The sequence below is a fragment of the Acipenser ruthenus genome, chromosome 12 (genome assembly GCF_902713425.1).
Source record: "Acipenser ruthenus chromosome 12, fAciRut3.2 maternal haplotype, whole genome shotgun sequence".
Lineage (NCBI taxonomy): Eukaryota > Metazoa > Chordata > Actinopteri > Acipenseriformes > Acipenseridae > Acipenser > Acipenser ruthenus.
The window spans coordinates 9,184,738-9,195,109 of record NC_081200.1 but is presented as its reverse complement, the minus strand read 5'-3'; the positions used below and the strand labels follow the sequence as shown (position 1 = coordinate 9,195,109).

General features: G+C 37.3%; 1 protein-coding gene across 1 annotated transcript in view; it reads right to left on the bottom strand.

The window, feature by feature from the left end:
- Positions 1-2,461: 2,461 nt before the first annotated feature.
- col4a4 (collagen, type IV, alpha 4) overlaps positions 2,462-10,372 on the bottom strand; it is a 70,315-nt gene continuing 62,404 nt past the window's right edge. The window contains exons 43-49 of the mRNA XM_059034204.1: positions 9,902-10,057; positions 9,337-9,444; positions 6,280-6,417; positions 5,950-6,066; positions 5,505-5,693; positions 4,892-5,178; positions 2,462-4,249 (exon numbers count right to left, since the gene is read on the bottom strand). Coding sequence (XP_058890187.1) covers positions 3,992-4,249; positions 4,892-5,178; positions 5,505-5,693; positions 5,950-6,066; positions 6,280-6,417; positions 9,337-9,444; positions 9,902-10,057 — 1,253 coding nt within the window. The 3' untranslated portion in view covers positions 2,462-3,991. The remainder of the gene's footprint in view (positions 4,250-4,891; positions 5,179-5,504; positions 5,694-5,949; positions 6,067-6,279; positions 6,418-9,336; positions 9,445-9,901; positions 10,058-10,372) is intronic.

Genomic DNA, 10,372 nt, shown 5'->3' with positions numbered 1-10,372 from the left:
TCTTGGAATTTGTCCTGTTTACATACTTGTGTAAAATACTTCACCTGCCTTTTTGGTTGTGATAGTACGTGTTAAAACAATGTGGCATTTCTGTGACAGTATGAAACAAGACATTGTTTACATTATGTCTACCGTCAGCATGTTGTAAGAAAGATCAGGGTCTACACATTGTTGACAGTGTAGAACCTTAGCTTACACGATTATACGTTTTCTGTCTTTAGTTTTCTCAATGTTATTTTTACTTTTGCTCTGGCGAAGTCCATTTGTCCTATTACCAAACACACTGTACATTCATTTTCCCTGTAGCAGCCAGCTGTCCACATTAAATTCAGTTCTTAATACCTGCTGCTCAGAAAATTGATCTATATTGTGTAACTGGTAGATATCTGGAAAACTTAAATAAGGGACTTACAAGAAACTTGTGTTTAAGTCTGAATGTTTTTTTCTTTTTTTAAGAGCCTCATTACTTTAATGCTTTGTACTCCTAGCACTGGTCCACAGTACAGGAACACTACAGGTACCTGATTGCCACAGGTCCTCTCCCATTCTTCAGACATTTTATATTTTGCACTATATATTATTGTATTCTCTTCAACAGCCAGTCCGTTATAGTGTGTTAGGTTTTTACCAAAAATACATATTATTGAGAACTTTGTATCATTTTGACCTTTAACATTTCTTTATATGTGCTTTTTGTATCTGTATGCAATACATTCATATATTTCAAATATGGGAAGAGTTACTATCCAATTCTGTATTATCAGAAAATGCATAGGATACATATATTAGGATTTGTATTAATCATCTAAACTGTGGTGGTATAACTAATGGTTATATTGCTAAACCTGCTCTGTTGTGGAAGTGAATATTTATTGCATTTAGCAATTTTAATAAGGGGTCAATAAATCACCAGGATTTAAAGGGTGGAGTATTTAGATCTGTCACGGTTTAGAGCACTAAATAGCTCCCCTTTTGATATGAATTTGAATTTCATAAAAACAAATGTGAGACAAATACCAAAATGTAAAGGTTTTTCTCCAGTTCACTGACTGCCATTCTCGCTTTTGGCATCAGAACCTGTAATACTTACGAGATTTAAAGGGTAGGACATATAACTGCTATTAATAATAATAATAATAATAATAATAATAATAATAATAATAATAATAATAATAATAATTATTAGTACAGTACTGAAAACAACGTGCAGATATTGGCCCTTTAAAACGGTTCAACTTAAATTAAACACAATACTGAAAAATACATACAGTACACTGTAGGCACCTCAGTGTCTCCCACATATGTTACCCAAGCGATAGTAATTACAGACTACTTTTACAGGATACTTCCTGTAGTGAACCTTTTTTCACTTCTTGGTACAGTTTGCCATTCAAATTCCTGATAAACAATTCTCACATATGATTCAACGTTAAAGGAACCAAAAACCAGACTGGTCACTCTCTTAGGGATTTAATAATTGTATTATCCATGTCAGGTAATGATAAATAGTATAATACATTTGCCATGTTATTTAACCCCATTTTAATATGAAGTCTTTCCAGATAGACCACTGGAAGCAGTGTTTATACAGACCATTAACATGTTCATTTTGTTGTGTCTTCTGTCCAGATCCCTTGACAGTGTTTCAGGCCCTGCTGTTCACTCTATGCTCTGAATACAGCCACTGACAACATGAAAGGCGTCTTTCTACATCTGTGACGTTTTTAGATTATTAAACCAAACCTTTTGGAAAAAAATTAATAAATCCAGAAACTATTTACTAATTGTCAGTATAAATAAGAATATATTATTGTGAAGCTGTGTAAAGTAAATGCATCTAAAGCAAAGTATGCAAATTATCCCTGATTTATGATAAAGACTAGAAATGCCCTTGGATTTACCATTATGAATATTCAGCTTAATATGTTAAGTGACAAAGTCAGGGAGGTGCTAGATGTCTTTGTTAAAAGCAGTTGGCTCCAGACCCTGAATCGATTTGTCATGTATGGCTGTATTGCTTACAATTGCTTTTTACAGCAGTGTGGAATAGTGGTTAGGGCTCTGGACTCTTGACCGGAGGGTCGTGGATTCAGTCCCATGTGGGGGACACTGCTGCTGTAACCTTGAGCAAGGTACTTTACCTAGATTGCTCCAGTAAAAACCCAACTGTATAATGCAAAAACCAAGCAGGTCAATGCTAATTACACTTTCAAGATGGTTTATAAATGTACTCTTAACCCATTAAATGGACATTCAGTACAGTCACTGTTTAATGATCCCCACAAATCTTGCATTAAATGGTAACGAAATAAATACTTACAGTATAAATATAAATTGGTAGCACCGCATAAGGTCAATGCAAACATATTTAGAATTGATAGCAAAGAATGACAGATACAAAAAATACATGCTAATGCATATACATGTAAAGATCCCAATGTTACGTCAGACAAAAATGCCATACATGTAAATATAACTTTTTATTATAAAATATATATTAATGTTACAAAAATCAGATAATACAGTAGATGCAATGAGGGTATGGCTTAGTACATAGTTTACAGTGTTGTTAAAAGTGTTAAATTGTTTTTAAAAAGTTACACTACAGAAGTGTATTAATTTTAAAATGTAACAGTGATTAACTACAGAAAAGTTAAATTCCTTTGTATTATATGCTGTTGGTACTTTTATGAATCTATGAGGTAAATCAATTTCAACCATGGGACTGCAATGCACTAGCCTTTGCTGTCTGGAGCTGTTGTGTGAGTGCTCGGTTACAGTTTGTTCCAAAACAGTTTAAACAGAATCCCAGAGAACTGTAGTACATCAAAAGACAATTTTGGGCTATGTAACACAGCTGTGTAAAGGGGTACAAACACATTGAAATCCATTTTCTTTTTCTGATCACCTTTGATTCTTTGCTTTTTTAAAAAAAAAATCAGTTCAGGATATGCAAATATTTAAATATTAAAAACTACTGCATCCTATTCTGTAGGTCACATGGACTGAGTGCAGCTCGACCACTAAGGTGAGTTTCAACAACAGAACTTGATTAAGTACCTGGAAGCAGTAGCGTTGTCTTTGAAATCTCTGCATATCCTAAACTGCATTATAAAATACAAATCAAAAGATCTTCAGCAGAAGAGGGGCAGTGATAACATTGCTAGTGCTGAAGAGAAGTAAGAAAACTGATTTCTGGAGGTCTGGTTTTGAATCTACTGAAATACAGTTCGTTTGTTGCCCTCAATCAATCTTAAAATCATGGCACAAGATACCTTTACAGTTTGTTAAAAAAAAAAAAAAAAAAACTGCCAATGATTGAACAGGCACAGATACTGAACTGCTTGAGTCATGCTTAAGGCCCAATGTGGTGAAGCTCACATTGGCACTGCATGAACTATCACTACTCAATGGATAAACAGCTTCCAGTGCTGCCAACCCAGCCCGATTCCAAAGGACCAAAAGTTGTTATTTCTTTTCTTAATTAAAAAAATAAACCAACAAAATGACTTTGCGGAGTCTGAAGCTATGCAGTATCTTTTACCATTAACATTTATAGTGCATCCCCTTTATAAGACTACCTATTACACCGCAGACCAGTTACAAGGTACTTTCCTTATTATAAGGTGGAAGATAAACAGCACAGCATTGTAACTACGGCTCCCAACTATAGCTTTATAAAGGGGGAGCATTGTATGATTTTAAATGTATTTTAAAAAACTAAAAACAATATAGCTACTTTAATTCTGATGGTCGTTTGAAAACTTTAATAGAATCCTCTAACATCAGAGGAACACCGCACTTACCAATTTGATTAAACTCCTGTGGAAAGATAAATAACAGCACAAAGCCAATTTCTCCATATTTCTTCATTATATTTCAATCACAGGAATGTTATCCAAGTAACACCTAAATCTTGTTCTGTGCTCAGAGTTACTCTTCATAATGAGGCACCATTTGAAATCTTGCTTAGAAATGACCACTTTGGCTTTCAGACCTTCATACACACTTGACATCTGCTGACTCGCCATCTTTTCTGATGTTCTTCCTTGAGCGTTTCTGACTGAGGGTTTTGAAACTGCCCCTCTAGTTTGATTACTGTGAGCCAGAAGCTGTACTTGTTAGAATGGTAATGGCAGGTGCCTCGTGCTCCGTGGCACTCGATGAACGGAGCGGACCTGAAGTCCTCGAGGCAGCTTCCCGGTGACACCAGGGACTGCCCTCCTCCCTCATCTCCCGAAGCAGTGTGCTGGAGGAATAATAAACAGTTTGTTAATAGTACACTGAGCTTTATGGTGTGTGTTCCTGCAGTAATGTTTAAAATAACTACCTCATTAACTTTAGACTGATCATCACTGCTCCTCATTAAACGTGAACATTATGCTTGATCCAGACTACAGCAAATACAATAAGTCAGTAACATGCAACCATCGCCACTGCTCTAAATACAAAATTAGAGCTATCAGTATCAAAAAGTACAACACCATGCACCAAAATGTAAAAAGATTCTGATGTTGCCAAGTTATTGAACCCTGGAGGAGAGACTTCAGCTTACCTGGTCAGCCAAGCAGTTAAATAAGTGAATATGCCGTGTGTAGGGTGTCTCATTGTGTAAGAGATGTCATCTTGTGCAGTTTGGGTGAGAGGACTGTGCGAAATGACGTCTTATACAGTAAGAGACACCCTACACATGACGTATGAACTTATTATAAAATCGCACAAAGACTACTCAGGAATAGCTTTAAAACAACGTTTTTTTTTTTTGTTTTTTTTTTCCCTAAAACATCATTTTTAAAGGCCGGTTATTAATGACTGCACTTTCATTCACCGTACCAAAAAATACAGCAAAATCCAAGCTTCTAATTACTGCAACATTTAAAGTGATTATTACCATTAAAAAGGAGTAGCCAATCCAAAGACTTCTCCACCCTTGTGGACACTGAGGAATGGACTGGTCCTGGCTGTGAACTGCTACAGCTAGAGAGGGGGCCTCGCACACAGCACATCTGCTTATATAGGGACGGATCTGCTCTTCAGACACTGGCATCATGGGAATGGCGGCAGTGGTTGACAGCCAATAGGATTTATCATTTCGACTGGCATAGTGACAGACTCCATCCAAATTGCAATAAGTAAACGGCATTGTGCTAAACATGGGTAGGCAAGAGCCAGCCAAACCTAAAGAAATTACACAAGTATTAAATACAGTTCCTGACAGAAATGTTTACCTCAGCTGCAGAAAGAAATAACAAGATAAAAAATGTACGATACTTGAGTTGTTACGGTATTTTTGTTTAATAATTCAAAGATTGAGGCAACACCTTTGGTACTGTAGGTGTCATAGTTCAGAACAATTTTGGGAAAGGAAAACCATGTATTTAAGTGGCTGGATTAAATCTATTGCCTTACCCCAAAGTATTATTAACTGACACCAAAGGCATGCCAATTAATACATTGCATTCAAAAGCCAGTGCAAAATTACAAAATTATTAAAATATACTTACCAAGATCTTGGTTATGGGCTTTTTCCTGCCCTTCAAAATACAATAAACTGTACCCAGACCAGAGTTGTGTCATGTCCTGTGGACAGACAGGGACAGCTGTTGACTGGCTGTGCATAACCAGCAGGAGCCCAGGGCTATATTTCCCACATGTGCCTGGTGGTCCTGGATTCCCAAGTGGACCAGGAGGACCTGTGAATGTAGAATAGAAAGTACAGTCACACAGGGCATGCCAAACAGCAAACCTGCATTGCGAATTAGAGTTAGAAATATACTCTGTCCCCTGTTTTATTCCAGGGTTTACTCTTAGACATCGACTCGTTCAAATAAGTTTAGATGCGATAAATGAGGCTCATTGTGAAGTCTGACATCATTAAAACTGCTAGGTAATCGTTTGCTAGTAATACTAATTGTCTACAACCTTGACAATGTCCAGATAACCTCCTACCTTGAGGACCACTCAAACCTTCCTCTCCCTGGAGCCCTGGGTCTCCTGGTGGCCCCGGTGGCCCAGGGGGGCTGTTTTGTCCTTGTTCACCAGGCATGCCACACTCACCCCTACTTCCTGCAAAAACATTTTCAAAGAGATCAATGCAACCTTCTTTTGGTTTTCACTTAAGTTTAGCTGTTCTTTTGTTTTCTAGTTGAAGAAAAGGAAAAAAAAAACATAATGATGACAACAACAACGTCTTAATTTAAGAATATTTCTATCAGTCAAAAAGCATCTCTCAAAAACAGCACATTTTAGAGCTTAGTTCCAATGAGGTAATATTTTTACCTTTGGGTCCGGGCCTGCCTCTGATACCCGGGCGGCCAGGTGGACCAAAAGGTCCAGGTGGTCCGGGGGGTCCTGAAGGTCCTGGTATTGACGGGACATCTGGTGGAGGAAGCACGTCACCAGGGGGACCTGGAGGGCCTGAAGAAGAGCAGTAATTACATGAGTTATTTTGAGTACATTTGTCTGCTACAATAGTTATGAGTCTATAGATGTTGTTCTTCAATGACTGTATAGTGATCTAATAAGAACCAACAAATCAAGAGTTATCCAGGATTATGGATCTGTTTGTTAAGTAGATGGATAGAGGGGAAGACCAGCAATGTAAGTCTTTTATAGTGATTCCTATTGCACATGCATCACAAACCATTACTGGCACAGTGTAAGGCAGTGTGCTATTGACAACTTGGAATATGAAGGACTCTAGTCAATCAGTTTTAAATTTGAGGTCCTTTTGAGTATATAACACTCAGAGCTGTTGATAAAAGTTAACAAGGGCTTTCTAGAAACTGCATATGACATTCAAACAGATTTTGTAAATTGCTATACGAGTATCCAACAAGCAGTCTATAGCAAGAAAATACACTCACACAAAATCTCAGGAATTCAACATGAAAGTCCCAGTTCCATACAGCATGGCGTGAAATAACCAACAGCACCATCGGCAATTGCCGCAGTGCCCAAGCTGCTTGCCACAATGCCTCTCAAATTGAAAAAAAAACTTAAGGCAAGTTGCCTGTAAGCCCGCCCGTCGTTGACGCCAGTGTCCCTCATCTACAACCCATTCACAAACTTGATCTACAACTCATTCACAAACTTGATCTACAACCCATTCACAAACTTGATCTACAACCCATTCACAAACTTGTTCAGTGTCAGCTGGACCGTTCTGACACAATTTGATTTAATTCTGTCTAATCTTGTTCTGCGAGAAAATGACTCATTATCATGATATATTATTGTTGCCATTCTTTTTACTGTGCACCTCTCAGCAGTAAGCCACGAGAAAGACGTACAGTATCATTGGTGAATGACGGCCAAACGGAGGGAGTGATGCTGTTAGACTGCTCAATATGACCGCGTTTCCAGAACTTTCAATCACATGTGTTCACTGGCAGTGTCACTGTGTGATCTTTCCATCTGTGAGCTCCGTGCCAACTCCAAAAATTTTAAAAAGAAAGAAGGAAGAGCTGTCTAAAGCAGCAGAGAAGTGTTCTAGGATTCACCTAATGTTCAGGTAAGCAATGAGTGCACAATTTGTCCCCGACAATAATAATACAGTAATAATAATTTCTACTTACAGTTATCAAGTACAGTACTGCAGAAAGGGCGAGATTAGACAAAATTAAATCGAATTGTGACAGAACAGGCTTAAAATTGCAATACTTTAAAATGCAACGGTGCAGTACACATTGTAACTCCTTTCATGTCTTCAGTGTATAATATTACTAATTAATATAGACATTTCAATGGCCGTTGCTGTTTTGTAATTTGGTGTTATTCCCCCCAAAGCATCAATGCTAAAAAGAAACACAAAATAGGTAGATAATTTTAGTTTTGCTCAAATTCTTGCACCAAAAAACCCTAAAAACTGAGCAAGTAGTTATGACATGGTTCAAGTAGCAACGCCCTGTGTTATGAAACGAGTAGGAGAGATAACATATAGTGAACGAAACACAATCTTTAAGTGCATCGATTTCTGTTTTCATTTATTTTTGTGTAATACATTCTCACCACCTTACGTAGTTCTGATTTTTAACTAGTAAAACGTGTGCTTTCACAAAAGGGGTTAGAATGTTACCGTTTTTTTCCCCTGAATCGAGTATCCAGGAATGCACCATAACAAAACTGTAAATCCTTTGCAACTGCAAATTTCCAGAACTGTGAAACTATATAAAGTCTCTCAAATGTAAACATCTAACATTATGTACATCCAGCTGTTCATCATTGTGATGCAGAGCACCACAAAGCTGCATTGTTTGTACAGGTTTTGTAACAGCGGTTAGCAAACTACAGTTGTGATGACTGCAGAAGAACAACTCATTTGACCACTGTCGGTATTAAACTCCAGCCATGGGTAAATCCTCAGCCAGTTTGCCTGAAAATCTGTCTTTTTTAAACTTTCCCTTTACTGACATTGCTTATTTGTGCTGTTTTATCACTAAGGCTTATTTAAGCCTCTAGTCTAATCTATGTATTTGTCAGTGGTGTGTGACCGAGTTTAGTAAAAAATACCCTAAATATCTTTTTTTTTTTTTGCCAAATTGCCCTTTGTATTTTTTATCTAGTGAACTGTAACTTATTTTTGTAACAATTAGTGTGTGAATCACTCAGAAAACATTGATTTGTGTTTGTTTGAATTCAAATTCCATCAACATAATAGGTGCTCTTTATTTCTTTTTTGTTGTTTTATGAATGAGTATGAAATTGTCTTGGTGCCCTTGGGTTGGATTTATGTTTTGCCTTTTTGCCCCCTAGAACTGCCTTGGTGCCCCTGAATCTTCACGGCCAATGATGGCCATGACCTTAACTTCATGCCTTGGTACAGCCTGCATTATCTTTATTTTTTCTAAATATATATACTGTGGTCTATTCAACTGATCTAAACAGTGGTGGATCTGTACATTCTTATATTACGCATTTTCACATATAGATATATTCACATACCAACATGGGGATACAAACAAGGCCTTTCATAATGTCTTATCCCTCTTTAGACTTTCCAATGCTTCAGTTTCATTTTTTCAAGTTGCAGTTTTTCTTAAAAGCCAGTTAATCTGAACACAGAGCAATCTCCACTGATGCTGCCTTAAATGTGCTCATGTAAGCTCCTTGTATTGTGATTGGCAGCACTGTGCAACTCTTTGAGTCTCACCCAATCCAAAACTGAATGGAACTCTCACATTCCAATAGACTATTTATTAAGTGGCTTTTTGAAAAACAAAACAAACAAAAAAAATCACTGCAGCGTAGTACAAGAACATAGGAAATTGCTAAATGATGTCCCCTGTGGTTTTATTAACATGCCCCTTGGTACTTTTAAAAGAGAAATGTGCCAACCTTGATCCCCACATTCTCCAGGGTCTCCTTGTGAACCAGGGTCCCCACAGACCCCAAGAGGTCCAGGAGATCCAGGGGGTCCTATTGGGCCATAGTCTCCTTGTTCACCTGGTTAGAAAAGAGAGGAAACATAGTTGACTCTAACACACCGTATTTACAGAACCTACTTTCAAATGCATTGTATTTCATTTCTAGTTCTACATTTTAGGGTATTACACTGTTTATATAGTTTTGAATTTGAGTAAAACAACAAGTAGTGGAATCCCTCTACTATGACCTCAAAAGGGTGTAAAATGTTCAGATAGTTCCCAAATTTAAAGGACTTGTGGTTTCAAGGATATTTTCTTTATTTGGAAATGTGAGCAAAACTAAAAAGAAATCTCTTTGTCTGCTAGACTAACATTTCTTTTAATGTTTTTTTTTTTTTTTTTTTTTAATCTGTTTGTCAAAGAATCATTTGGAGAGCAAAGCACAAAAGTGTTTGGGGGGGTGACAATTTTTGGTAATTTTTGGGCATGCATGTAATAAATGTGTATGAGATAGTTGCTAAAATATTGGCCATTACCTTTGTACCCCGGCAATCCATTTCTCCCTGGAAATCCTACAAGACCTGGCAATCCTGAATCGCCAGGGTCACCTTGTTGACCTGGACTACCATCATCCCCTGGGTCCCCTTTGAACATCATTATTGAACCAGGAGAACCTGGCTCTCCCTTTGCACCTGAGATACAAACAAACTAATATTGAGCAAATGGCTTACACAATTAATAGATTTTATAAAGGTACATAAAGGAACTGCTGTATAAAGTATGAATGAAACAGAAAGAATTTCACTAACAGGTGCACACAGACCCTTAAGGACTTAAGGATGTATTTCCATTTTACCCTTCCTCAGTGTTCATTGAAAATGTAACATTACAGTTCACATTTCCTTTTGGCTTGTATCATACCAAAAATTGTATTGCACAAATTCTATATACACTCCTTATCACCGAGACATCCTCCCACTCCCAAGAAATAATTAATAAATGTAAAA